This window comes from Rhinopithecus roxellana, chromosome 10 (genome assembly GCF_007565055.1).
Source record: "Rhinopithecus roxellana isolate Shanxi Qingling chromosome 10, ASM756505v1, whole genome shotgun sequence".
Taxonomy (NCBI): domain Eukaryota; kingdom Metazoa; phylum Chordata; class Mammalia; order Primates; family Cercopithecidae; genus Rhinopithecus; species Rhinopithecus roxellana.
In genome coordinates this window covers 57,649,055-57,676,851 of record NC_044558.1, presented here as the reverse complement: position 1 = coordinate 57,676,851, position 27,797 = coordinate 57,649,055, and the positions used below count along the sequence as shown (strand labels likewise).

At 43.9% G+C, this 27,797-nt stretch overlaps 1 protein-coding gene across 35 annotated transcripts in view; it reads left to right on the top strand.

Annotated features, from left to right (window-relative positions):
• The first annotated feature begins 712 nt into the window (after window positions 1–712).
• Window positions 713–27,797, top strand: part of PCBP2 (poly(rC) binding protein 2) — a 28,663-nt gene continuing 1,578 nt past the window's right edge. The window contains exons 1-15 of one of the 35 annotated variants that reach the window (XM_030939292.1): window positions 837–988; window positions 3,357–3,500; window positions 3,977–4,000; window positions 4,091–4,123; window positions 4,537–4,653; window positions 7,841–7,972; window positions 9,579–9,707; window positions 11,111–11,185; window positions 13,381–13,473; window positions 14,555–14,596; window positions 15,830–15,902; window positions 16,415–16,453; window positions 17,392–17,447; window positions 20,210–20,379; window positions 23,755–25,552. In XM_030939292.1, the coding sequence (XP_030795152.1) occupies window positions 3,432–3,500; window positions 3,977–4,000; window positions 4,091–4,123; window positions 4,537–4,653; window positions 7,841–7,972; window positions 9,579–9,707; window positions 11,111–11,185; window positions 13,381–13,473; window positions 14,555–14,596; window positions 15,830–15,902; window positions 16,415–16,453; window positions 17,392–17,447; window positions 20,210–20,379; window positions 23,755–24,103 (1,401 nt within the window). In that variant the 5' untranslated portion in view covers window positions 837–988; window positions 3,357–3,431 and the 3' untranslated portion in view covers window positions 24,104–25,552. Of the gene's footprint in view, window positions 989–3,356; window positions 3,501–3,976; window positions 4,001–4,090; window positions 4,124–4,536; window positions 4,654–7,840; window positions 7,973–9,578; window positions 9,708–11,098; window positions 11,186–13,380; window positions 13,474–14,554; window positions 14,597–15,829; window positions 15,903–16,414; window positions 16,454–17,391; window positions 17,448–20,209; window positions 20,380–23,754; window positions 25,553–27,797 lie in introns of those variants that run through there. The other 34 variants (XM_030939291.1, XM_030939290.1, XM_030939302.1 and 31 more) reach the window with 34 other exon arrangements.

Below are 27,797 nucleotides of genomic sequence, written 5' to 3'. Positions count from 1 at the left end.
GTGCCATGATAATATCCTGTTCCCTAACAACCTTTCTCAAAATTTTAATGATTGATACACTTGCCTGAATCAATTATTTCATTCTGGGTTGCAGAATGGTGACTTTTCAACTCCCATTCCTTCTATTTCTTTCATTCCTTCTACATTTATTCATGGAACTCTTTAAAAAAGAGCTTTCCCTTATCAGTTACAGATGAACTACACACAGTTCTTCCTAAAAGGAAAGTTAAATGCTTAATTCTTCCCTTTTAAGAGTAAGGAGTTGATACAATGGTCACCTCAAACGTGGAAAGTTAGTTTTCTTTCCTTTTCTTTTTTGAGTATCCCTGTAGATTACTAGGATTTCTTCATCCTTTTTCATTCTCTTTCCACCCATCCTTTTCTCTACTCTCTACTCGCCACTTCTTGATCCATGGCGACTGCTCCGTCTCCGCACTAACGCCTGAACTTTCCAGTCAGTCCACTAGGGGCCACTGGTTTCCTTCCCGCCCCCCACGCCTCCGCTCTATCGCAGTTCTCCGCTTGCTAGCAGCCGTTGTCTCGCTGGTGCTTACGCTGTCCAACGAGCCACTCTAGGCTTTTGGGAGGCCGTCTGCATTGCGTGGGGAAGGTTTGGACGACGCAATCGCCTCGCCGGCCCCCGGGGCGGTTAGCGCTTCCGGGGTCGAAGGGTGCGCGGGGTTGAAAGCAGGCCGCTCCGCCCCGTCCCCCTCCCAGACCAGCAGAGGCAGCAGCCGGAGCAGCCGCAGCCTGCGCCCTCTCCCGCCCGCCCGCCCTCCGCCCGCCCGCCCGCCCTCCGCCGCCCTCCACCCGCCCCGGGGTCTCTTTCCCCCTTCCTCCTCCTCCTCCTCCACCCCCCCCTTCCTCCTCCGCCCGCCCGCGGGGCCCCCCTCGCCTTCCCGCCCGCCCCTATTGTTCCGCCCCCGGCCTCCCGCCCTTCCCCTTCCCGCCCGCTCCCCTTTTCCCCTCAGTCGCCTCGCGCCTGCAGGTAAGCCTAAAAATTTTCCCTGCGTCCCCGACTATGGCTACCATTTCCACTTTCGTCTTCTTTCTTAGCCGGCTCGGGTCGTAGTCACGAGCCCCGGTCTCGCGTAGTCTCGCGTGAGCGCTTACCACCTCACTGTGCCTGGCCGGTCATTCACGCGAGGCCGTGGCTCTGGCGCGGCCTAGTAGGCCTCGCGCAAGGCCTGTTTCCCCCTCCCCCCGCCTTTTCCCGGTGGCGGCTGCGCAGGAGTCAGGGAGGGCGCGCGCGCGGTAGGGGGGGCGGCGGTGGATTTGTTGGTTGTGGGGGGTTGGGGAAGGCGATGGCCGGCTTGCTGGTCGGGCGGGTGAGCGCGGCTCCCCGCGGGGGTCAGGCGCTGGCGCAGCCACACGAGGAGGCGCTACTAGTCCGGCCCCTCCCCCTGTATCGCAGCGCCCCCCCCCGACCGAACCGTTTATTTTTCCCCCCCCTCTTCTTTTCTAGTCGAGGGAAGGGGGGGCTTTTTTTCTTAAGTGGAAAATGCTTGGATGACCGAGGGGAGAGTGGGCTGCGGAGTTAAAGAAAGGGTAGACGGGCTCCCAGTTGCCGAGTTAATCAGGACGTTTCTCCGGGTAACGAATTTTTAAATTACAAAATGCCTGCGGGTGTAAACCCAGACCGAGCTATTTATGGAAGGGGTATTGGACAGCAGTATTAGCAGCTGGATTGCTGAAATGGGGTACATTTATCTTGACCTAGTCAGGAGGGAAATCTGACAGATTTCTTGGATTGTTTAGATGGTTTGGAGTTAAAAATGCATCTTTGTACTTTACCTCAAGAAATGGCTTCAAATAGGTTTCCTGGTTTTTTTTTTTTTTTTTTTGCCTTTTCGAAGTTGCGTTATTGTAATATTTGTAAAGGGCTTCTTATTACATCTGCAAGGGGATAAGGAATTAAATTGCCAGATTTTTACCAGACCTTATTAAAAAAAGAAAGTCATTCTTACAGACCTAACGCTTCTTCCCCCACCAAGCACTATTTTTCTATGAGTGAAAAGTGTTGAATTCTGGGATTTTGCCAGCAATTAATTGTATTCTGAAAAAGGGGAAATGATGTGCTTTGGGGATGCACTTATATAATCACTTACATTCTTGGAGTAGCCAGAGGACAGTTTGCCATATACAGAATGGTGTGACAGCCACTTAAGCACCTAAGATATTTAGGGTATGGGCTTTGTGTTAGAGGAAAGTTAACACAGTGGCTGGTTTTGTGAAGGAGGAAATCTAGCTGTGGGAGGAGAGAGATGACATGTTGAGTTTTAAAAGGATGGATACTTAAAATGTCATTGGGGACATTCTACAACTTGGGAGACGTCCTTTTTAAAGCTATCACGATTAGGTGCTAAAGGAGGTATTGAAGGCAAAGGCATATCCAAAAAAACCAAATTTTCTTTCTACACATAACTAGTTATTCTAAAGCAGAAATGTTAGGAACAATATTAGGAATTGTTTCATAGGTGGGAAAAGGGCCATCCTGTATAGGAAAGGTACACTGCTGTTGTTCCTGAAAACAAAAATAAAATTTTAGCAGTGCCAGTTTTATTTTGATTGTTTTCTTTGGGAGGAAATTTAAGATTTAACAGACTTGAAATAAAAACTGGATGGTAGACACAAAAGCAAGGAAGACATCTCAAATCTGAGTAACAAGTTGGGTTGGAAGGAGGAAGAGGAGAAAAGGACTCAAGTGTACTTAACGTATTGAGTCATTTTCTGAAGGGGAGTATGGAACCCCAGCCTGCATGGAAGGCGTCTCAGATAATGTCTTTTCAGTGAGGATGTTGATCTAAATCTTTTAGAAATCATTTGGTGTTAGCCATCAGCATTTGAAATTTATAATGTGGGATACATCTAAATTTCCTTTTCTAGAAATTGCTACTACGAAGAAAATTTACATGTGTTCTCTCTAGTTTTCAACTTAAACTGCTCCCCAGCAGGGAGACAAAAGGTCATTTGCCCTCACTGTAGTTAGTTGGAAGTTTGCTCTCATGATTTCCAGGTGTTTCTGAATTCTTTGAAGCTTTTTCTGCTGAAGGACAAGTGGTGCACGTTCAGCAGTTCCCTTAGAACCATTGCCAATTGAAGGAACCTTCTTCATCCCGAGAGTCAGCGGAAACCCTATCATTAATGAGAGGAACTGGAAAGTTGTCTTCTATACTCTGTAACAGAACCTGAACTGTATATTTTGTCATGCAGTTGTGCTTGGTGTGTCTGTAAGTCTGACATACTGTCATTTAAGGAAAAATGGAAAGTAGAAAATATTGATAAAGTGAAAATAATTTGGGAAATAATAATCCTGTTGTTTTTCTCCTCTGATTTTGGTCATGTTTGCATTTTAGTTTTTGGCTTTCACCCCCTACCAGTGACCAAAGACTTGACCACTCAAAGTCCAGCTCCCCAGAACACTGCTCGACATGGACACCGGTGTGATTGAAGGTGGATTAAATGTCACTCTCACCATCCGGCTACTTATGCATGGAAAGGTATGCTCCAGCTTGGGAAATTGGGTCATAGTAACTGCTAGGGGAGGGGCCAGGAAGAACAGACATGCATCTTGGAGCTCATCAGATTAGCACTGTGGGGCATCTGGCTTTAGCACATTTCCCTAATGGAGTAGATGTGAGTGTAGTGGGAAAATGGACAGACTTGACTAGGAAGCTCCACTGAGCAGGAAAGGCTTAATTAGAGGCTGGAGCCAAAAACTGTCTCATACCTGGATGGTAGGGTTTTTCTTATTGAGATTGCTTATAGTAAGTCCAATCCCCCCAATAAATCTTCAAATCTTTCCATTCCTTTGGGGTAATAATTAGCATAGATAGCAGTCTGTCAGCTGGACAGTTAAAATTCATTTTCGTAGTGAATACTTAATTAGAACATGTAGAGAAAGGAAAAATAAAATGTTTTTAAAAAGAAATACTTTGGGGTTTCCTCTTACTGATGTTAGTTTTCTGCATTGCAGGAAGTTGGCAGTATCATCGGAAAGGTAAGACAATTTCACTTCAACTTTAATTACCATTTAGTTGTTGTGGATTGAAATAGCAGTTGGAGCTCATGCTTGACTTTTCCTTTACAGAAAGGAGAATCAGTTAAGAAGATGCGCGAGGAGGTAAGTTATGAAAGACTTTGAGATTGTTAACTTTGGGAAGTAACAAAACCTTTAAAACAAGTGAAAATTCTTTTTCAGGAATTAGGGAGGAAAGTCTCAATAAGGGAAATATGTATTTTTTTCCAGCCTGGTTATCTGTAATGACAATCTGGGAAGTGTATTTTTTTTTTCCCTCTTCGGGAAGTGTGGTTTTGACAAGTCATAGAATTCATTCAAGATCTAAGGCAGCTGCTGTAGGCTATATTTGAGGATAGACATGGAGCAGCAGTGTTTGGAATGATGCTGACTTTGCTTTGCATCAGGATCGTGTACATTGGCAGTTCCTTGTCCCTTTTACAAGGGACTGTAGATCCTGTACATACTCAGATCTTACTTGTATCTTTAACTTCGTTTGGCTCTTGTTTCCTATCTAGAGTGGTGCACGTATCAACATCTCAGAAGGGAATTGTCCTGAGAGAATTATCACTTTGGCTGGACCCACTAATGCCATCTTCAAAGCCTTTGCTATGATCATTGACAAACTGGAAGAGGTTTGTTGTCTCCCACTCCCTCATTCTTCGTTTTTAAGTGCTTCCAGAGAGCTTGTTGATTTTCTAAGAGCTTTTTAAATTTAAGGACAAACTGGACCATGAGACTCCGTAAATGGGTTCTTAGCTTCCTGTAGCCTGCCACAAAATTCAACCATTTGTAGGTAAAAAAGAGTCACTTGAGGCTGGGCGCGGTGGCTTGTGCCTGTAATCGTAGCACTTTTGGGAGGCTGAGGCGGGCACATCACCAGGTCAGGAGTTAAGAGACCAACATAGTGAAACCTCGTCTCTACTGAAAAATACAAAAATTAGCCAGGCATGGTGGCGTGCGCCTGAAATCCCAGCTACTTGGGAGGCTGAGATAGGAGAAACGCTTGAACCTGGGAGGTGGAGGTTGTGGTAAGCCAAGATTGCACCACTGCACTCCAGTCTGGGCAACAGAGCGAGACTCCATCTCCAAAAAAAAAAAGTCACTTGAATCATCAAAACAGTTTGAGTTTTGCCACGGGCTTAATGTAAATAATTTGCATGAAAAACATCTGTGGAAAGTATGCCATTGCTTTGGTAAAAGGCTTGAGTATACACCAAACTGATACGGTTTACACAAACAATCTTCCAATCCTGATGCTCTTAGGTTAAAAAGTCAATCTGCTAACATTGTGTCAAAATTACACTTGTTGGGAAGAGACCTAGGTTATCAGAATTAAAATACTCAACAGCAGAGGTTTTATCAAGAGGAAGTTTTTCCCCCGCCAACCTTCAGAGGCTGAGCTATTGTCCTGGGTCTTGTATTCAGTCCCCCTCTCTCCCCCTTCTGCGGTAATGCAGCTAATTGTGCAATTGATAACACAGAGGAGTGCTGCTTCCTTGGTGATTGGTACTTAAACGGTGCCTGACATCTTATCCTTGCCAAGATTAGAAATGTTATCTTTTGACCCCCAGGGTCCAGAACTAGAAGTTCTAGAAGTCCAGAACTCATGGCTTAAAAAAAACGTTTTATTCTTGTTCAAGTTCAAGAATGAACTTGAAATAGTTTTTATACGTCATAGTATTTAATTAATTTTTTCTTTTGAGGCAGGGTTGTGCTCTTGTCACCCAGGCTAGAGTGCAGTGGTATACCTGTAGCTCACTGCATCCTCCCAGACTCAAGTGATCCTTCTGCCTTAGGTTCCTGAGTAGCTGGGGCTACAGGTGCATGCCACCCTGCCTGGATAACTTTTTTAAAACCTTTTCTTATAGAGATGGGAGCTTGTTATGTTTCCCAGGCTGGTCTCAAACTCCTGGCCTCAAGTGGTCCTCCTGTCTCGCCTCCCAAAGTATTGGGATTACAGAGGTGAGCCACCATGCCCAGCATGAACTGTTTTTTTTTGTTTGTTTTTTGAGACAGGGTCTTGCTCTGTTACCCAGGCTGAAGTACAGTTGTGTTACTGTGGCTCATTGCAGTAGTCAAGTAGTCATCCCACCTAAGCCTCCCCAGTAGCTGGAACCACAGGCACGAACCACCATGTCTGGCTAGTTTTCGTGGGTTTTGTAGAGACTGAGTCTTCCTGTGTTGCCCAGGCTCATCTTGAACTCCTGGGCTCAAGCAATCCTCCTGTCTCAGCCTCCCAAAGTGCTGGGATTACAGGCACTAGCCACCAGGCCAGGCCTTTATTTTATTTAAAAAAAAAAAAAAAACATTTTAAGCTAGAATACGAACTGTTTTCTATATATTTCTATAATAGAATATAAACATATCCTTGTCTTTAGGGGTCTTAACTGCTTAAGCAGTTTCCAGATCTCTAGTTACCAGCCTAGAGATTAGGCTAATAAGTGACATTTAAACCACTTAATCTTCGGAAGACTAAATTTAACTAGATTAAAACCATGCCTTTTTGGATGCAGCATGTGTTTATGGGAAAGAGTATAGGCTTTGAACCAATGCAGTCAAATCTACGAGTTTGTTTTGTTTTGTTGAGATGGAGTTTCCTTGTCACCCAGGCTGGAGTGCAATGTCGCGTTCTCGGCTCATTGCAACCTCCGACTCCTGGGTTCAAGCAATTGTGCCTCAGCCTCCCGAGTAGCTGGGATTACAGGCGCTCACCACTACGCCCGGCTAATTTTTGTATTTTTAGTAGAGACGGGGCTTCACCGTGTTGGCCAGGCTGCTCTTGGATTCCTGACCTCAGGTGATCCACCGGCGTGAACCACTGTGTCCTGCCTGTTTTTAGTTTTCTAACAGGGTAGAGTTGGTGTAAGTAGGGTTGTATTGTTTTATATCTACCTTTTTTGTTTTTTGTTTTGTTTTGAGATGGAGTCTGATTCTGTTACCCATTCTGGAGTGCAGTGGTGTATTCTCAGCTCACAGCAGCCTCTTCCTCCTGAATTCAATTCTCCTGCCTCAGTCTCCTGAGTGGCCTGGACTACAGGCGCATGCCACCACACCCAGCAATTTTTTGTATTTTTGTAGAGACGGGCATTCACCATGTTGGCCAGGCTGGTCTTGAACTGCTAACCTCAGGTGATCCGCCCACCTCGGCCTCCCAAAGGCCACTGTGCCCGACCTGTTTTATATTTTTTCTTAATATTTGATTTGATTTAATTTTTTTTTTTGAGATAGTCTCACTCTGTTGCCTAGGCTAGAGTGCAGTGGCACAATCTTGGCTCACTGCAACTTTGCCTCCTGGGTTCAAGTGATTCTCCTGCGTCAGCCTCCTGAGTAGCTGGGATTACAGGTGCCAGCCACCATGCTCGGCTAATTTTTGTATTTTTAGTAGAGCTGGGGTCTCACTGTTGGCCAGGCTGGTCTTGAACTCCCTGACCTGAAATGATCCACTTGCTTCAGCTTCTCAAAGTGCTGAGATTACAAGCATGAACTACGGTGCCTGGCAGTATTTGATTTAATTTTGACATCACCTTTTTTCCCCATTGCCTGGCCAATGTAACTGCAAAACAGATTATCACTTTTATCCCTACCCAAGTACATTCCTTCAGGGTGAAGGAAAATATATTCATGGCTAATTCTGAGGAATTTTTTCAAGAGCTTTTATCTGTACATCAGAAATAGTTTGAGAGGGGCATGGTATTGGAACTTTTGTCTGTGGTGGGTTATGACCTCACATGTCCTTACAAGATCAAGGGTGAGTGGTTCTTTAATGGCAGTTACTGGTTTCCAGGGATCTGCTTATCCTGGTGTTCTTTCTTTCTGTAGGACATAAGCAGCTCTATGACCAATAGCACAGCTGCCAGTAGACCCCCGGTCACCCTGAGGCTGGTGGTCCCTGCTAGTCAGTGTGGCTCTCTCATTGGAAAAGGTGGTTGCAAGATCAAGGAAATACGAGAGGTTAGTGACTTTTGTGCTCCTTTTAGAAATGTTAAGTATTTGTTCCAGATTGGCTCTTTGTATGGCTGGGAAAAGTTAGCAGTGAGATGAAGATTTTTGTTGAAGTAGCAGTTCTGGAGGATTACAATGTGATTGTACTGAAAACTATCATGCAATATAATTATTTTGCATAATTCATAAATTGTAGTAAACAGAACATGAGAAAGTTAATCAGAATTTCCAACTATTACATATAACAAGTTTCTTTCTTTTTTGGCAACTTTTCCATGAGGCTACATAGTTCTTTTTCATGTTTCAAGGGATGAGTTTGCAGTAGTAGCAACAGTTTTTCTATTTTTTAATTTTAATTTTTATTATTATTATTTTTTACACGGTCTCACTCTGTCTCCCCAGGCTGGAGTGCAGTGGTGCAGTCATGGCTCACTGCAGGAAAACATCGACCTCCCCAGCCTCAGGTGATCCTCCCATCTCAGCCTCCCAAGGAGCTGGGACTGCAGGCTCCTGCCACCACATCCAGGTTTTTGTATTTTTTTGTAGAAATGGTGTTTTGCCGTGTTGCCCAGGCCGGTTTCAAACTCCTGAGCTCAAGCAATCCAGCACCTCAGTCTCCCATTGTTGATACTACAGGCTTGAGCCAGCATGCCTGCTTGCCTGCAGTGTCATTTTTCTTGACCAGACTTATAAACAGCAAGGAGAAAAATAGGAAGATGTATAGGGAAATAGATGTAATTCTACTTTTTTTTTTTTTTTTTGGAGACAGGGTCTCACTGTTACACAGGCTGAAGTGCAGGGCGTAATCATGATCATGGCTTACTATAGCCTCGACTTCCTAGTCTCATGTGACCCTCCTACCTCAAGCTTCCTGAGTAGCTGTGACCACAGGCGTGCTCCACAATGCCCAGCTAATTTTTTTTTTATGGAGACAGGTCTCACTGTTTTGCTCAGGCTGGTCTCCAACTCCTGAGCCTTAGTGATTTGACTGCCTTGGTCTCCCAAAGTGCTCGGATTACAGGTGTGAGCCACCATGCATGGCCCCTACTTCCTGTTTAACTATGGAAGTTACATTGTAATTGTGGAACATTTTAATTGTATTTAGATGTTACTGAATGTGTTGGAATGAAACTCGAATGGCTGCTTGAGTTTTTGGGAGCGTATTGTACATGGCATGACAACAGAGATCCTCATTTTGTTAATTGCTGTATTCCAAGCACTTGTCCTGGTACCTGGCACATGAATGGCCTTGATGTAAATATTTATTCAGTAAGATAATGAAAGGTGGGTGATACTTGGTGGGGCTTTTGCTTTGCCCAGAGGAACTATCATTAGTTGAGAGAAAACTATTTAGAAGGACCTTTTGCTTGAGAGTAGGTTAAATTTAGGCTGTTATTGAGGCTTATTCTTGTCTTTCAGTGGCTAATTTATTTTTAACTCTAATTCATTAAACAGTTCTATCTGGAATAAGGGAAGAGTGGGACAAAGAACAAAAAGGGAAGATTGGAAATGGATAAATATCCATTAGAGTTTTAGACTCTGAAATTGCTGCTGGGAGGAATTGGAAAAGCATGAGCTGTTTTTCTCTGATTTTGAATTTCTTTTTACTCCAAAGAGTACAGGGGCTCAGGTCCAGGTGGCAGGGGATATGCTACCCAACTCAACTGAGCGGGCCATCACTATTGCTGGCATTCCGCAATCCATCATAGAGTGTGTCAAACAGATCTGCGTGGTCATGTTGGAGGTAAGCCCTCAGGCTCATGCTGAGAATGGGGGGAGGGCCTTTCTGGGGACAGAGGGACTGATCTATATTTAGTAAGACTAGAATTAAGTGAAGCTGTTAAGGCTTCCAGTGGGGGTGGGGGTAAAAGGTTCCCTGAGTTCATATTTTCCTTCCCTTAGCTTTGACTTTTCTTATGGTCTGTGAGCAAAAATAGAAACTGCTAAGCAGCAATGGTCTTTGGTTCACAGCAGTTGTGTACCAGAGTCGGTGGGGAAGATGCACTGCATGGACTGAGGGGGCCACAGATGTATTTGGGTTCCCGAGTAGCTGAGTTACTACTTTTTGAATTGCTGTATTTTGGTTACATGGAAATTGGACATGTTCTTTAACAACTTGTCACTTTGTAGGAGGGTATTCAAAGTGTTTATAAAGAGTAGAAAAATGTATGTATGATGATGTTTCCGAATGGCTAATGAGGTCCTCATTACATACTATTACTCTATTAAAAGAATAGCAAAATTCAGAAAAATTAAGCCTTTTCAGATTTGTGATACGGAGTTGGTTTCATTGGTGAGAAATGAAACTGGAATTTTTTCTTTCTTTTTTTAGTTGTGTGTGTGTGCGTGCGTGTGTGTGTGTGTGTGTGTGTGTGTGTGTGTGTGTGACGGGTTCATTCTGTCACTCAGGCTGGAGTGCAGTGGCGCGATATTGGCTCACTGTAAACTCTGCCTACCAGGCTTAAGCGATTCTCTCACCTGTCTCCCCAGTAGCTTGGTCTACAGGCATGCGCCACCACACCTGGCTAATTTTTTTTATTTTTTGTAGAGACGGGATTTTTGTCATGTTGCCCAGGCTGGTCTTGAACTCCTGAGCTCAAGCCATCCACCCGCCTCAGCCTTCCAGAGTACTGGGATTACCAGCATGAGCCGATGCACCCGGCCTGGAAACTGGAATTTTCAAGTAGAGATTAGAAAAACCTTGATTGGGCCTTTATTTATAGATAGTGTCTATATTATTCTGGACATAACACTTGAGTATTTTACTTCCAGTTTTGACTTTATTTCCTATTCAGGCCAAAAAAAATTGTGAGGTACTAAAAATTACCAACTAAAATGTATATGTTGAACAGTTTTTCGTGTTCATTAAATTTATTTAAAATTTTGGAAATAGTGCCAAAGATTATTACATGGACATCTCACTTGATGAGAATTAGTTTGAATTGTGTAGTCCTTGGACTTACTGCATTAAAGGCAAATAACGTTTAGTAGATGATTTGAGATTAGATCTAGCCAGAGACAATTTGGTAGTTAAAGGGATGGAAGTAGTTTTTAATTTAACTGACCTGTGTGAGCTAAAGCCACACAGCTGAAGCAGCTTTGAAACCTTATCTCTTTTTGTTTTTTTCCCCTCTGACTCTCTCCCAGTCCCCCCCGAAGGGCGTGACCATCCCGTACCGGCCCAAGCCGTCCAGCTCTCCGGTCATCTTTGCAGGTGGTCAGGTAAGAAAATTCTTTTGGTGGGCTAGAATGAACAGAGATTATATATGAAATATCAACTTTGCCAGCATCACACCAAGCCACTCTGCATGCTTGCTGAAACCTATACTCTGGCCATAGTTTGACCTGCTTTTAGTTTTATTTTTTGTACTGGAGAAAGCTGAATGCCTTAATTTTTAGCAGGCAATGGAAGTTTTGTAGGCACTCGGAAGAGGTAACTTACTTGGTTACTTAAGGCGGGTTGGGTTGGAATATGAGTTGAATTGCCTTACTGTTTCTACTTCTCTCCCTGTTCCCACCCCATCCGTGTTTTATGTGTGTGGGGTGATATTTAGAGGTCTAAATAAATAAAAGGTAGCAAAGAATCGGACCTCTGAAGGAGATTCTGGATGGTGGTCTCAAAATTTGGGGGTCCTGAATTTGAGTGTCCTACAAACTTCCCCTTCCCTCCACCTCACCTCCCCTACTCCTACCCCTTCACTCCCAAACTCCAGTGTGTTGTCCCCTAGGCTCTTAACCTCATAAACACTGGTTTGAACCCACATGGCATGACTGAAATCAGCTGGGGTAAGAGTTCAGTGTACAAGAATAGAAGGGGGTGAGCATGTTGGACTGTGGTGCTGTGACATTTCGTGTTAGAGTAAGAACACCAAAGCACCACCATGGCCTCTCTCTGCTCCTTCCTCATCAACCTAAACTCTTGATCTTTGGCACATGGACGATTCTGAAGTTAGATTATTATGACAGAAGCATTGATGAGGACTTAGTCCTATGCTCTGATTGTATTTGAGGGGTAGGTAGGTCAGGTTTTAAAATAGAATTGGCCCTTTGTGGGTTCCACCTTCAGCCTACCTCAGATCAAAAGTATTCAGGGAAAAAAAATGGGTGGTTGCATCTGTACTGAACATGTACAGGCTTTGTCTTGTCATTAAACAATACAGTATAACAAATATTTATATAACATTTACATTGTATTAGATATTATAAGTAATGTAGAGATGATTAAAGTATATGGGAGGCTATGCTTAGGTTATATGCAAGTACTATACCATTTTATGTAAAAGACTTGAGTATCCATGGATATTTGTTTCTATGGGGGGATCCTAGGACTAATCTCCCACCAATAACATAGGGACAACTGTATTGGGATTCAGGTTGAAATAGTGACTGATTTTGGTAGCTGCCTGAGCAAGTGCATTGCTCAAAACACCTTCTCCCACTTGGGGTTGGTCTGTTATAAGCATATTTAGTTAACTAGTTCCATCTTACTTGCCTTTGATCTGGGAGCCATTTAGAGGGCAAGCATAAACTTGGGAGTCCATCTCATTCACATTCTGTTGAATTGGCATAAAAATGAACAAGTTTTTAGGGATTTAGTTTGTTGTGTAGTTACGAGAGGTTTCACAGGAAGGTCGGTTATGTCACAGTGTTAACTTGGAGTCAGTTTAGTACCTTACTTTTAGACAAGTACAAACTGGTTTGGTCAAAGGACTCTCAGTCTAGTTAGAGTTGGGCAGGATAAACGAAGACCCAGAGTCAGTGTAGCCCGAAGGGGTTAGCCTTAGGAGTTTTTCCTTCCCAGGAACTCCAGGTTCCTGCTCTTCTGGATTCTCCCACTCCCCCTTCGGAATATAGAGTCCCATACTGGGTGGCAGCAATCCTCTGTACTTAAAATTCTTCCTTCACTTCCTTTTTTTCCCCCTCCCCATCACACCTCCCCTTTCATACCTCTTTGCTTCCCTACCCTCCCTCCCTCCCTCCCTTCCCTTTATTTAGTTGATGGACCACCGTCTAAAAATTTGCAGTTTCTTCTATGAGTGGCCCTGTCATGGATCGTTCCCACAGGCCTTTTTAAATATACAATGTCCACAGATGGACCTGTGTCTTTTGTTCCTTTGTGGCAAAGTGGGCTCTGTAGGGGTTCAACTTAATCCCACACTGACCAGGAGCTGGCATCAGCTCTGTTGCCCCACCCCTTCATTCTTACTGAAAATAGCCCAATTGTGCAGTGTGAGATCTGCCACTAGGTAACTTTTTTTTTTTTAATTCACTGATTACAGCTCGTTTCAAATTGTGTCTGAGCTCCTTTTTAAAGGAAAAAGGAAAAAAATAAACAACTTTTTTTGTGTGAATTTCATGCTGGTGACAAGGTGCCGGATTGACAGCCCTGGAGACTGAAATCCTCTATTTATCCACAGGACAGGTACAGCACAGGCAGCGACAGTGCGAGCTTTCCCCACACCACCCCGTCCATGTGCCTCAACCCTGACCTGGAGGGACCACCTCTAGAGGTGAGAGGGGATGTTCAGTCTCCAAGGCTCACTCAATCCTTCCGCCTCAGCCGAGACTGCCAACACACGGGGGGCCAGTGGCGCTGGTGATTTTTGGTGCTGTGGACACCACCTGTCCACGGGGACCTGGACTGACCCCCCCAACCTCATTTCACCCAGGCCGCGTAGCCCACCAGATGGTAACACCCAACTTTTTTTTTTTTTTTTTTAAATTTTTTTTTGTTCAACCCCTCTTCCCCTCTCCCACTCCTCCCACCCCATTTTCACCTTCCTTCCACCCCCACCTGGGTGTACTTTTGGGGGTACTGGCCACTGTGATGTGAGAAGCTTCACATCCTGTTAACCAGCCACTCCTTCCTTCCCCTCCCTCCCTGTTCCCTTTTCCTTTCCTCCTGTTCCCTACCCCATTGCCCTGAAGACCCAGCTCCCTTTTTGGGAGGTTACGTTGCGGGGGGAGGAGGGCATAGTGGGAGCTGCAAGTGCCTATGGAGGGGAGGTCGGAGAAGACAGAAATTAGAACACAGTGGTTTTTGTTTACCTGTGATCAGCTCCCTAGTGTTAGGGACTCAGCTAGCACCCAGTGTTCTTAAGGTCTTTAGGCAGATAGAAAAATAAGCTGGAGAAAGGGAAGTGTTTCAAAACATGCCATGTAGGTTTGTGCAGATAGAGATCTTCCACATCACCACAATTGGTAGAAGGGTTGGGGTGGTGAGGGAAGAGATCATTATTCCTCCTAGGCTATCTTGTATACAGCGAGGAAGAGTGGGGCTTGGTCAATCGAGGCATTGCTAATCTCACTTCCCACATTTTCATTAAGAAACAGTTATGTATATTTTGCCTTTGATTGCAGGGAACTTGTCTATCTTTATAGGATCCCTGGAACAAAGTCATATTTAGGTTTCAAAGAAGGCCAATTTGGGTCTGACTGTATTTGTGAGATTCCATCTACTGCCTCAGTCTCTGGCCTCCCCCATTCTGTAGTTCAACTCTGGCTTCCTGGCTAGTTGAAGTGTCTTTTTCCCCCCACTGGGTGGCTGTCCGTGATTGGTTTTTAATAGGAACTGTTTTCCTCCTTTTGTAGGCCTATACCATTCAAGGACAGTATGCCATTCCACAGCCAGATGTAAGTTTTGTTTTCACTTCTTGTTTTGAAAAGCTCCCTCTCCCATCCAAAATTGTCTCACTCCTTTCTCCCAAGTAGCCAGAAGTGAGTTGGGTCTTCAGCATTTGCAATATTAAGTTGTTTTCTTCACAAGGTCAATCCCATATTTCAGCCCTTTAATCAGGGTAATGCCTTGTTTGCCTTTTAATATTTAACCCCTGAAATTTAATTCAGCATATTAGCTTCTCCTTTCCCCCTGTGTTTCAGATTACCCTGTTTCTAAAAGGGAAATGTTCCGTGGTATACTGTGATTTGTTATCTCAGGGCACAGTTTAAATTGACATTGGGACTGTACTTCCTTGCATGCAGTTCTCTTTTCCATGAGGGTAGTGGGAGGTTTGGTTTGCCTTTGGGAACTCCTCAATCTGAGATGACAATATCAAAAGTATTTGGAGGGATGGGGAAGGGGCTTATGTTACACAGAGAGGGATAGGAACCTGAACATTTCAGAATTCAACTCAAACCTTTCTTGCTGCTAAAACCTATTTAAAAGTGCTGGTATTGAGACTTCAAGGGCATTTTTTTCCTGCACTTTTATTCTTACTAACATTTCCAGGTGCTGAGCATTAGGCTTGGGAAATTGAGTTTCAGTCTTGGTTAGTGGTAGGCCCCAGGAGAGAGAAGTAGATGTGAAGGAGGATTATTTTATGACAGGACAGTTTATATAGATGAATAAAAATAGCTGTAGTAGTCAGTGGTGGTGGTGATGGGACTAAACCTAGTATGGTTTCTACACCTCTCCTCCTCGCAGTCTCCCTGCCCCCCTCATCTCCTTCCCTCTCCCCAATACTGATGAAACCCTGCATGGTGTGTTTTCCCTAGCACCACTGCACAGTTTGTTTACCTAGCCTGTCTGTGCTTGTCCCTGCGGCAACTGTTGCAATGGCTGCAAACTACCTTCATTATAAGTAGCTCCCAAGGGGATGGTCGTTGGGCAAGTGCTGTTGCTTTTCTATTCGCACACCCAAAAGGCATTCATTCTGTTCTTCCAGGCACCCTTTCTATTTCTAACCCTTACCCTTCATATTCTGCCAATCCCCAGGATTGCGATGCAAGCCCCATCCCTACCCTCTGTTGTAGTTTAAGTAGTAGAGTCAATTTTGGGGATCAGGACCTGCATTTTCAAATTTGAATGTGCTTGAGCCCTGGCTTTTTTAAATCTTCTAATGCCAACCTCCTGTTTCCTCCTTGCAGTTGACCAAGCTGCACCAGTTGGCAATGCAACAGTCTCATTTTCCCATGACGCATGGCAACACCGGATTCAGTGGTATGGATACCTCAGTGTTTATTTCTGTAAGGTGTAGTGCAAGAGAGAGGCCAGTCCTAAGGTCTCAGCTTGACATCTGTTTAAAACAAACTTCGTTATCCAGCATCCTGCTGGTTTAAACTTGCCTGTCTACTATGGCTAAGCCCAAGGAGGTAATGTGTTTGTTAACGTGGTTTTCATTTGGGGTCAGTTATTCTAAAAGAAAAAAAAAAGCCCTGGAAGGATTGGGGGTGAGGTTTGGGGATGCTTGTCAGGCAAAGGGTAGGCTGATATTTCTTTGAGCCCATCCTGATTGCTGCCCCCTTGATCTGATCAGCACCCCCTTTCTCTCCACCAGCAATTCACAGGCTTGGGTAGAGACCATCCATTTGTGCCAAATTGTGTAGTGTTTTTTTGTTTTTGTTTTTGTTTTTGTTTTGTTTCTGTTTTTGGGGCTTTTCTGTATAAGGAATAACTTGTCCGATAGGGTTAGGATGAGACCACCAAACTCATTTTCACTTGTATCTTAACAGGCATTGAATCCAGCTCTCCAGAGGTGAAAGGCTATTGGGGTAATGATTAAAAAAAAAAAAATCTGTAGTATTCTACTGTTATATTAATAAACTGGTGGGAGTCTTGTTTCACTGCCCATGAACCATACCAGCAACATGCACATGGCAGAGAGGAGCTGAGAGAGCGAAGGGGTGGGCCTGGTGCCCCCGAGGGTCCCTTGATGGATCTGGCCAACCCCCTTCTAAAAATGATGAGACCAGCAGCCGTAGTTGAGATGAGGACTAAGCTTGAGTATTAGCCAGCTGGCCTGGTTCAGTCCAGGTGTTGTTAAAGATGGGTATGGGTATTTGCTGATGGGATTTTTTTTTTCTTTCTTTTTCTTTGGAAAACAAAATGAAAGCCAGAACAAAATTACTGAACAAAAGACAGGGACTAAATCTGGAGAAATGAAGTCCCCTCACCTGACTGCCATTTCATTCTATCTGACCTTCCAGTCTAGGTTAGGAGGATAGGGGGTGGAGGGCCTTAATCTGATACAGGTATATTTAAAACAACTCTGCATGTGTGCCAAAAGTCCATGGTACCCATTAACAGGCATAATATTGGCACTGGTGCTAGTGAGCATCAGGTGAGATACAGTTTGGAACACAACAGCAGGATAGGGATAGAAGTACAGAAGGACTTGTTTAGACATTGGTCCTCTTTGAGGATACCACACTCCCTTGCCCTTGCTTCCATTCCCCCGTCCCTAATAGGCTGGGCTTTGCAGGAAATGGCATGAAATCAGCTCTTCTGAGTGTACAGAAGAACCTTTCGAGCATTATTTCTACACCCTTCTCCCCCCTCTTTCCTCTTTGGAGGCTTCCAAGTTAGTGATGAATCCCAACAGCCAATGATGCTGGGTTTCCAGTTTATTTCCTTCTGTTAGTTTAATGTGCAAGTCAGTGGGGTTTTGAATGCTGTGCATTGAATTTGCTTGCTCTCTTCTGTCTTTTAGCAGGTTTGGATGCATCTGCTCAGACTACTTCTCATGAACTCACCATTCCAAACGATGTAAGTGTAGTTAGGTTGTGTAGGATGAAAATGAGAAAATTGACTTTAAAGAAATAGATGTCGTTTCAGCAGTGTCCTGCTACCTTTTTTTTTTTTTTTTTCCCCGAGACGGAGTTTCACTCTTCTTGCCCATGCTTGAGTGCAATAGCGCGATCTGCTCGCTGTAACCTCTGTCTCCGGGTTCAACTGATTCTCCTGCCTCAGCCTCCTGAGTAGCTGGGATTACAGACATGTGCCACCACGCCTGGCTAATTTTGTATTTTTAGTAGAGATGGGGTTTCTCCATGTTGGTCAGGCTGGTCTCGAACTCCCGAGCTCAGGTAATCTGCCCATTGTGGCCTCCCAAAGTGCTGGGATTACAGGTGTGAGCCCCTGCACTTGGCCTACATGTCCTGCTACTTTTAAGCCCTAGGGAAAGAAACTGGGAATTTTATAATTTTATCTTTGTTTTTGTTCTTCATACCCCAAGAATGGAAAATGGGAATTTTTAGATACAAAAATAAGTTGGTTATAGTATGTAGAATTGTGATGACAGATATGATAGAATTATTGTGTGAGGTATGACAAGACAACAGTAACTTTGTTGACAGTAGAAATTCCTAGCTGGGCGCGGTGGCTCACACCTGTAATCCTAGCACTTTGGGAGGCCGAGGTGGGCTTATCACCTGAGCTTGGAAGTTCGAGACGAGCCTGACTACCATGGAGAAATCCATCTGTATTAAAAATACAAAAAGCTGGGCATGGTGGCACATCTCTGTAATTCCAGCTATTTGGGAGGCTAAGGTAGGAGAATTGCTTTAACCTGGGAGGTGGGAGGATGTAGTGAGCCGAGATGGTGCCATTGTACTCCAGCCTGGGCAACAAGAGTGAAACTCCCATCTCAAGGGGAAAAAAAAAGGGGCGGGGGGAGAAATTCCTGTCCATTTGCTGCTTTTTTTTTTTTTTTTTTTTTTTTTTTTAAGACGGGTGTCTTGCCCTTGCTCTGTGTCCCAGGCTTGACTCATTGCAACCTCTGCCTCCTGGGTTCAGGTGATTCTCCTGCCTCAGCCTCCCAAGTAGCTGGGACTACAGGCGTGTGCCACCATGTCCAGCTGTTTTTTGTATTTTTTTAATTAGAGATGGGGTCTCTCCATGTTGGTCAGGCCGATCTTGAACTCCTGACCTCCAGCGATCCCCCCTTCAGCCTCCCAAAGCATTGGGATTACAGGCGTCAGCCACTGTGTCCAGCCTGCCTTTGTTTTTTATAGAAGCTAAAGCCTTATCCTTAGAAAACGTAGTGGTTTTCGGCCGGGTGCAGTGGCTCATGCCTATAATCCCAGCACTTTTGGGAGGCCGAGGCAAGTGGGTCATGAGATCAGGAGACAGGCCTGACCAACGTGGTGAAACCCTGTTTCTGCTAAACATACAAGAATTAGCCAGGCATGCACACACCTGTAATCCCACTTCTCAGAAGGATGAGACAGGAGAATCACTTGAACCCGGGAGGCAGAGGTTGTAGTGAGCTGAGATCGTGCCACTGTACTCCAGCCTGGGCAACAGAGCAAGACTCTGTATCAAAAAAAAAAAAAAACGAGAAAAAAAAGGTGTGGTGGCTTTCTTTTGACACAGGGTCTCCCTCTATTGCCCAGGCTGGAGCAAGAGAGGCATGATCCTGACTCACTGCAGCCTTGGAATTCCAGGCTTAAGAGATCCTCCCATCTCAGCCTCCTAAGTACCTGGGACCACAGGTGCATGCCGCTATGCCTGGGTAGCTTTTTTTGTATTTTTTTGTAAAGATGGAGTTTCACCGTGAAACTCCTGAGCGCAAGTGATTGACCCGCCTCAGCCTAAAGACATGAGTCACTGTCCCCCACCACAGTGTAGTGGTTCATGAACTTGAGATCTGTGCTATCCAAGGTCATATTGTTTACAGTATTAGTGCAAATGTTGACCTTTTTTTTTTTTCCTCCACCTTTTCCCAAGGCAAAAACACCTTAGGAATTGGCCAGAATTCTTGTCAAGGTGGTAATTACGGCAGGATGACTTGAAGCATCTTTGCTGCCAGAAACAATGTATTTCTACCTTTATCTATTTCTAGCTGTCTAAATTTATTCTTGTTTTGGCTCTGGTTTATTTTGTTTTTGGAATTAATACTCTGAGGACAGAAATAATGAAGAGCTAATACTTGGACCTAAGAGTGAGTTGGCTCAGAACTGGCTCTCACCATGGTACGACTGAAGAATGGGTCAAAAGTTGAGTTTTTTGATCAAAAGTGTACAGATAAAGGGTGTAGGATGAAGTTGGGCAGGGCGGTATACACCTGTAATCCCAGGTACAGGGAGTACAGAGATACAGAAGCTGAGGTTCGAAGATGGCTTCAACCATGGAGTTTGAAACTAGCCTGAGCAACATAGCGAGACCCTGTTTCTATTTTTTTTTTTTTTTTAAAGGCCAGGCGCGGTGGCTCGCACCTGTAATCCCAGCACTTAGGGAGGCTGAGGCGGGTGGATCACAAGGTCAAGAGATCGAGACCATCCTGGCCAACATGGTGAAACCCCATCTCTACTAAAAATACAAAAGTAGGCTGGGCATGATGGCATGCGCCTTTAGTCCTGCTGAGGCAGGAGAATTGCTCAACTCCAGGAGACTGAAGTTGCAGTGAGGTGAAATCAGACCACTGCACTCCAGCCTGGCCACAGTTGTAGGAGCTAGAGGGTGGGGGTGGGATTCTTGGACCTAGCCATGCAACTCTAATTTGTTGTGCCTTGTTTTTCTCCCTTAAGTTGATTGGCTGCATAATCGGGCGTCAAGGCGCCAAAATCAATGAGATCCGTCAGATGTCTGGGGCGCAGATCAAAATTGCGAACCCAGTGGAAGGATCTACTGATAGGCAGGTTACCATCACTGGATCTGCTGCCAGTATTAGCCTGGCTCAATATCTAATCAATGTCAGGTAAGATTGCCCTACCTTTTGTCTTTCTTACGCCAACACAGTAATGTGTGTGTTAGGGAGAGCTGCAGTATGTTATTAAATGTGGGATTACATGGGCAATCCGTAAAGATGGCCAAAAATTTTGTTTTTTTGGTAGCCCTACTTTGAGTGTAGCAGAAAAAGTAAACAAATTGCAATAAGTTTGCAAGGGGTTGGAGAATAGGGAGCACAGATTGCCCGCATTTAACTTGATGATATGGGAAGAGGCAAGAGTGGCCCATGTCTTCAATAATAAGAGTTCTCTGGCTAGAGCACTCACAAAATCAATTGTGGGTCTCTTGTTCTACATAGCATATAGACTACTGTTTCTTCCACTGATTTGATTTGGAGTCCAAAGCACCCTTAATTGTAATAAGGACAATGGAGTAATAGGACAACAAGGCAGTTTCTTGGAGGCAGCAATTACCATTTGTTCCGGAAACACCCATTTTTCTCAAATTGCACGTGTTTTATTCAGAGCTTGTGGGAATGTGGGAAGCACAGGTATTGGAATGTTTTGGAAGTGTGAAGTGTGTTTTCTATCTCACCCCACCCCCAATCTCATCCCTTAATGACTTCCTGAGGGTTTTATTTCCCTTATCCATGGCTAGGTAATGTTACTACTCTGAGAATTTGAGGACACTGTTCACAGTCAAATGGGATCCTACAGTCATTTATATTACTTGCTTTCTCAACTCATATGCTGAAGTCACACCCTTAATTGCTTATTAATATTTTTAAAGCATTGTTAGCCCTGAAGCCCTTAGGTCTCTTTTAATGGGGAGTGTTGTCTAGTTATCATTTACTTTTCTTACAAGTGTTTGGTCTCTTTGTCATAAAGTTTTATATGAGTTCCTGAATCTAGTACAGGGGAAAGGAATTCCTATGAGGTCTGTATTGTTGTGCTTGTACTGACCATGTTTGTATGCCATGGTTATTTAGTGCTAGCTAAGAACATACCATTTCCCCAGTAGCAGTCTTTTGCTTTAAGTCTCTTCATTTCTTTAGGTGCTGCTACTCTCTGTGTAGAAAAGCTTTCCCATTCCTCGATTTGTTTTCTTGTCCACCCACCAAGCACACTAGGTTCTTAATGTTGAGAATGAAATGGTAGTAGTAGACTTTTACACCAAGGTTGTTTGCAAAGAGGTCTTTTTCTTTTTTAGAGAGAGGGTTTCACCTTGTTGGTCAGGCTTGTCTCTGACTCCTGACCTCAAGTGATTTGCCTCCCCAAGTTCTGGGATTACAAGAATTGTTTTTCTTTTTTTTTGAGACAGAGTCTTGCCCTTGTCACCAGGCTGCAATGACTCAATCTTGGCTCACTGCAACCTCTACCTCCTGGGTTCAAGTGATTCCCCTGCCTCAGCCTCCCAGGTAACTGGGACTACAGGCACGCGCCCTCACGTCCAGCTAGTTTTTGTATTTTTATTTATTTATTTTATTTATTTATTTTTTTCCTGAGACGGAGTCTCGCTCTGTCGCCCAGGCTGGAGTGCAGTGGCCGGATCTCAGCTCACTGCAAGCTCCGCCTCCCGGGTTCACGCCATTCTCCTGCCTCAGCCTCCCGAGTAGCTGGGACTACAGGCGCCTGCCACCTCGCCCGGCTAGTTTTTTAGTATTTTTTAGTAGAGACGGGGTTTCACTGTGTTAGCCAGGATGGTCTCGATCTCCTGACCTCGTGATCCACCCGTCTCGGCCTCCCAAAGTGCTGGGATTACAGGCTTGAGCCACCGCGCCCGGCCGTTTTTGTATTTTTAGTAGAGACGGAGTTTCACCATGTTGACCAGGATGGTCTCAATCTCTTGACCTCATCATCTGCCCGCCTTGGCCTCCCTAAGTGCTGGGATTACAGTTGTGAGCCACTGCGCCCGGCTTTTCTTGTTTGTAATTAGGATTTTGGAGGGCAAGAATTTTTTGGTTTTTAGTGGCAAGAATCATGTTTTTGAAAGGTGGAGTTTGTTTTGTTCTTTCGGTAGGCTTGCCCTTCATGTAATTTAAATTGTGACTGTTTAAATGTGACCTGCTTGTCTAGCCCCTGCAATAGGTCAGTGGCTACATTTCAGGAAGCAGAATTCTCTTGGTAGAGTCGCTCTTTTCAGGATCATTGTTACTGAATAGCAATCGAGTATCATTGAAGCCTTGGATTAGGGTCAAAGTTTCATCTAACACCAAAGCAAAGACTGCATGCACAAAGCTTATTCTTTCCATTCTTTGGTGCAGTTTAAATGTAGAAGTCAAAAGGTTTTTTTGTTTTGTTTTGTTTCATTTTTTTAAGGTGAGAAGGATTTCACTGGAGTTTGGGCCTTTTCTCCTGTCTCTTGATTTTTCATGGTGGCAGTCTGGGTCCTTTTATATAGTTAGTGGACTTCTGTATCCCTCCCTCTCCTTTATGGATTGCGGCTGTCTTTGGACATAGGTAACAAAATTAGGTTTTAAGAGGAGCCTTTTTGCTCTTGAAGACTTAGCCTTGTGGGCTTAATTGTCCAGGCAAACTTCCCAAATATATGTGGTTCTGGCTTAGACACATACAGGCATTTGGGAGACACATATCCTTACTGTTCTGTGGAGCTTATTTTGGGAGTAGAAGCAGCAGCATTTTTGCTTTTTAAGTATGAATTTTTAGGTGATACTTGAGTTTCTCTTTTCCACTTCTGAAAGGTCCACATTAAAAGTATGATCGGTCAAAAACAACTTTTTATATCACCTCCCACCAGAAAAGCTTCCCTAGTTCTTATCTACACTTCTGTTCTCAGCATTTTTCTTTGAAAATGCTACATTCTTTGAAATTTGAAATTAGTCAGTGACCTACTTTGGACTCTTGTCTCTTTCTACCCTAATATTGGTTTATTTGCTGTGGAAATATAAGCAGACTTTAATACTACAGCTGGAAGGATTTTTAAAAAATTCTGCTTTATGAATATTCAAAGCTTCACAAGTAATTACGGGATAATTGATTTTCTGTTAGAATAGGAAATTGACATTTGATTAGAGGAAACATTTCTTCCTTGTTGGGTGATTGATGAGTATCTTTTTTCTACCTGAAATCATTCCTTCAACATCTGGGTTGGGTCAGTGTGCCAGATACATGGAAGTATGTGCCCTATGTTTTCTTTTCTCTGTCAGCTTTTTCTTCCCCATAGCAGTTTTTAAGTAGCTCTGTGGAATGGAAGTATACATATTTAGAGGGTGGGACACAGGCTAAAAGAAAGCTTGTCACAAGTTGACACTAGGTCTTCCTAATTGTCAACCAGAGGCACTTACTGATATAACTGAAGCAGTTTTTGTCCTGTACTTATTCCCTTTTGTGGTCTTCCCTTCCACCCACCCTTTTTTTTTTGTTCCTTTTTTCCTCTGTTACAGTTTAGAAAACGCTAAACCCTCCTCCCAGGCAGCCTCCGTCACGATCCCTGATCACCTCAGCATCAACCTCTCTCAACCCTCCACCCCTTCTTCTTCTTCCTCCTCCACCACCACCCCCTCGCTCGCCACAGCGGGGACCTCCGACGCACCCTCCAGCCTCCCCAACCCTCTTCCGACCGCCCCTTGTGTCTCCAGTCTGCTTGGCATGAAACCCATCCCTCTCCTGGCTCTAAATGTTGTGTCTGCTGCTAAGGGTACCGGGGCTTCAGCTACCACCACCACCACCTCTGCCGTGCCATGTGTAACTAACAAACTGAAAGGCGAGAAACAGAGATTCTCTCCCTACTGATTGCATATCTTGAGGCACCTCCTCCAGTATTATTTGGTTCATTTTGTTTTCATTTGTTAACATTGGTGAGAATGAAACTATTGTGAGCTTGTTACCCTTTCTTTTTACTACTTTGGGGTATAACTGGGTGGGGGTGGGGGGAGTGGTAACCCTTGTTTAGGTTTAGGCCATTTCAGCTGAGTGCCTGTTTCAGGGTCTGACTTGAATTCTTTATCTAGAGCCACAGTTTTCTCTTCTTTCTTGTTTGTTACTCTTCTTTGTAGCTTTATTCTGCCTTGCAATATAACAATGTGTTAGGCTCTGTGTTAATGAATAAAAGCTGCTTCGTTAACCTTTTTTTTTTTTTAATAATTATTTAATGGTTAAGCTATCAGCACGCCTTCTTGGCCATATTTGTGTTTCTAGCTGTAATAAAGTTGGCGCAGTAAGAACCTTAGTACACTGTGTGCTGTGAAGGGTTAAAGGGTTGGGGGCTTGTGACCTGTGGCTGTTCAACTAGGAAGCCTGTATAACTGACATGGGCTTTTTGAATCCCAAGTGAATTTTATAGTCCTTTGTCAATATTCCCACAAAGAGATAAAAGCCTGCGGCAGTTTAGATCCTGAGGGTCCTCTGTAATTGGCAACAAGCTTCACTAATGAGGAAGTTTGTCTGACTTCTCAGATGGCCTTACCTTGCCAGCACAGCGGCTAACAAGGTGTTCATCCCAGGATTCCTCTGGTGAATGGTTACCGTGAGGGATCTCTTCCAAGTCATACATTAAAAGAACGTACTTCTTTACCCAGAATGAAGGGGAGGAGCAAAGTGGGATAAGTCTAATAAAATTAGGCAGCTTCTGTCTGCATTCCTCTAAATTACCATTATGCCTCTTTCTGTGACATTAGGGTATATCTCAGCCAACCCGTGACATTATCCACAACTTGACATGATGCCATCCACTCATCCTAAACCAACTTTGTTAACCAAGTTTCTTTACCCTTTTTTCTATTCCTTGCTGTATCCTTTCTCCTCCCCACCAACACTATCACAAGTAGGAAGTGACATGCTTAGATTTGGAAGGAACCTTAAGGATCAACTAATCTGTAACACATTGATCCCTTCATTTTACAGATTAAAAAATAGAGGCCCTAAGGTAATTTAAATTCATAGGTTATGAGTGACTAGCCAGGACTAACAACTTAAGCTTTACTTTTACTCATATCATACTAACTTCCCTGAAACCTTGTTCATTTTCTTATGCTAAGATGGGTACAGGCCTCTCATAAAACACAAATGTACTTACATAGTGGCATAAGGCCTCTGATAGCCTTCCATTCAACCAGAGTACACATTGCCACAGTGCTGAAAGTATAATGCTCTTCCCAGGGCATTAGAGAACTCAGTGTAGAGATACTTCCCCTGATGACTTTTTCCTAGCATCCCCATTGGCTGACCAAAAAAAAAAAAAAAGCTGTTAGTATTCCAATATATTGTCTCATTCTCTGATGTTATTGTGGCCCCTTCATCCCAGATTGGGCCTATGAAGAAGTGTTACACGTCCCAAGTATGCATAAAGGATTAGATGGCCAAACCTGTCCAGTTAAGAGTTTTATTTAGTTGCTCCTTTATCATGTGGTCCAGCTCTCTCCCTTGCTAAGCTCTCTCCTGTAGTTAGGCCTTAATTGTGCTGATACCATCTCCCCCCAGGGACCTGGTTTTGTTTATGTAGTTCTTGATTGGAAAGCCTCTTAATCTAATGGCTATTCCCCAAGGAAGGATTCCACATGTTTAAGGGACTAGCTACCATCAGTACCTCCAAAAGACCTTAGTTTTAATTTTTTTTCAAGCTCAGAGCTCCCCCATGTGGTCTTCTATCCTAGAATACTTGACTCAGTATTTCATAGCATTTCTCCTTGCCTCACCTCCCCTACTCCAGCAAATCCCTATTTGGGCTTGATACACATTCAGGACATTTCTTTTAGAGCTCTGGTGGGGCCAGAGTGCTACCACCAATTTTTATAAAATTAAATTTTTAGGTCCTAGGTCTAATGGTATCTAGCAGTTGCTTTCTTAGACCTTCAGTTCTTACTGAACCCTTTAATTCACGGCTATTGTTTACCTTTCCGTAGATCATTGTGTTTTGAAATAGCACGAGTCTTACCCCCCTTTTAAGAACTAAATATTCCCTTAATGCTGAGGTGGAGAAACCATTTCTGACTAAAAATAAATAGTTTGTAGTCGAAGGACTTAACATTTTTTGGCCCTTGCTTTTCTACCCAGCTTTTGGCTTTGCATTGTTGTGGAAGGGATACAGATGGTGAATTACCAGTCATGTTTTCATGACATATCACAAATATTTTGTGCCAATTTAAAATCTTATGAAATAACTTCATGAACTGAAATGAAGTCTTATACATTTGGTTCTATTCAAAATGAGAGCTGCCTGCCTGTCTTGCTGCCTGCCTATCTACCTACCAATGAAGCATACCGAGTACTTGAATACCTTTCCCTGAAAGCCCTAAATTGGATTCCAGGACCTTAAATGACCATCTCTTTGAAACAGAAAGGCATTGTAGCCAGGTATGTTTAGATGGAGGATATGGCTTGACAAGATCTAGGAGCTTGTAGAGTGAGCTACAGAGTTAAAACAAATTATTTTGTACGCTACTTTTAAGTCCGCCGGGCGCAGTCGCTCATGCCTATAATCCTAGCACTTTGGGAGGCCAAGACAAGTGGATCACCTGAGATCAGAAGTTTGAGACCAGCCTGGCCAACATGGTGAAACTCCGTCTCTACTGAAAATACAAAAGTTAGCTGGGCATGGTGACAGCTGCGTGGAATCGCAGCTACTCAGGAGACTGAGGCAGGAGAATCGCTAGAACACGCGAGGTGGAGGTTGCAGTGAGTTGAGATTGTGCCATTGCACTCCAGCCTGAGTGACGAGTGAAACTTGGTCTAAAAAAAAAAAAAAAAAAAAAACCAATAAGGCCGGGCGCAGTGGCTCATGCCTGTAATAATCCCAACACTTTGGGAGGCCGAGGCAGGTGGATCACCTAAGGTCAGGAGTTTGAGACCAGCCTGGGCAACACGTTGAAGCCTGGTCTCGACTAGCTGGGAGCGGTGGTGGCTGTCTATAATCCCAGCTATCGGGTGGAGGCTAAGGCAGGAGAATTGCTTGAGGGCGGAAGTTGCAGTGAGCCAAGATCACGCCACTGCATTCTAGCCTGAGTGACAGAGCTAGACTCTGTCTCAAAAAAAAAATCAATTAATTAATTTAAATAAATAAATTTGAGTATAATTCTTGACCCATAGTTATTCTTTTTACATCTCTTTTTAACATCTCTTTACCTTTAAAACTGTGTTACCTCATACCCTACACATTGATAGAACTTCAGGGTTTTAAAGTAAAGGCCTTGAGTTGTCTCAGCATTAAACCCTTGAGACTACTCTCAGATGACTGTTTCTTTCCTAAACTGGTATTCTGTCAGCTGTTTGGGAGGAGCCACAGTGAGCTCAGCAATAAAGAAACATTGCTTCTGTGTATTGTGAGCACTCTTTAGAGGGGCCTGTTTCCAGAAAGTATGCTCCTTGGTTAGCCCACCATGGAGGTGGAACTAAGAATATAGTTTGAGGGACATTTGATAACCAAGGGCTGTTTCCCTTGGTTCTGAGGTAATAGACCTCCACATGCTTGGATTGCAAGGATTAAAGGATT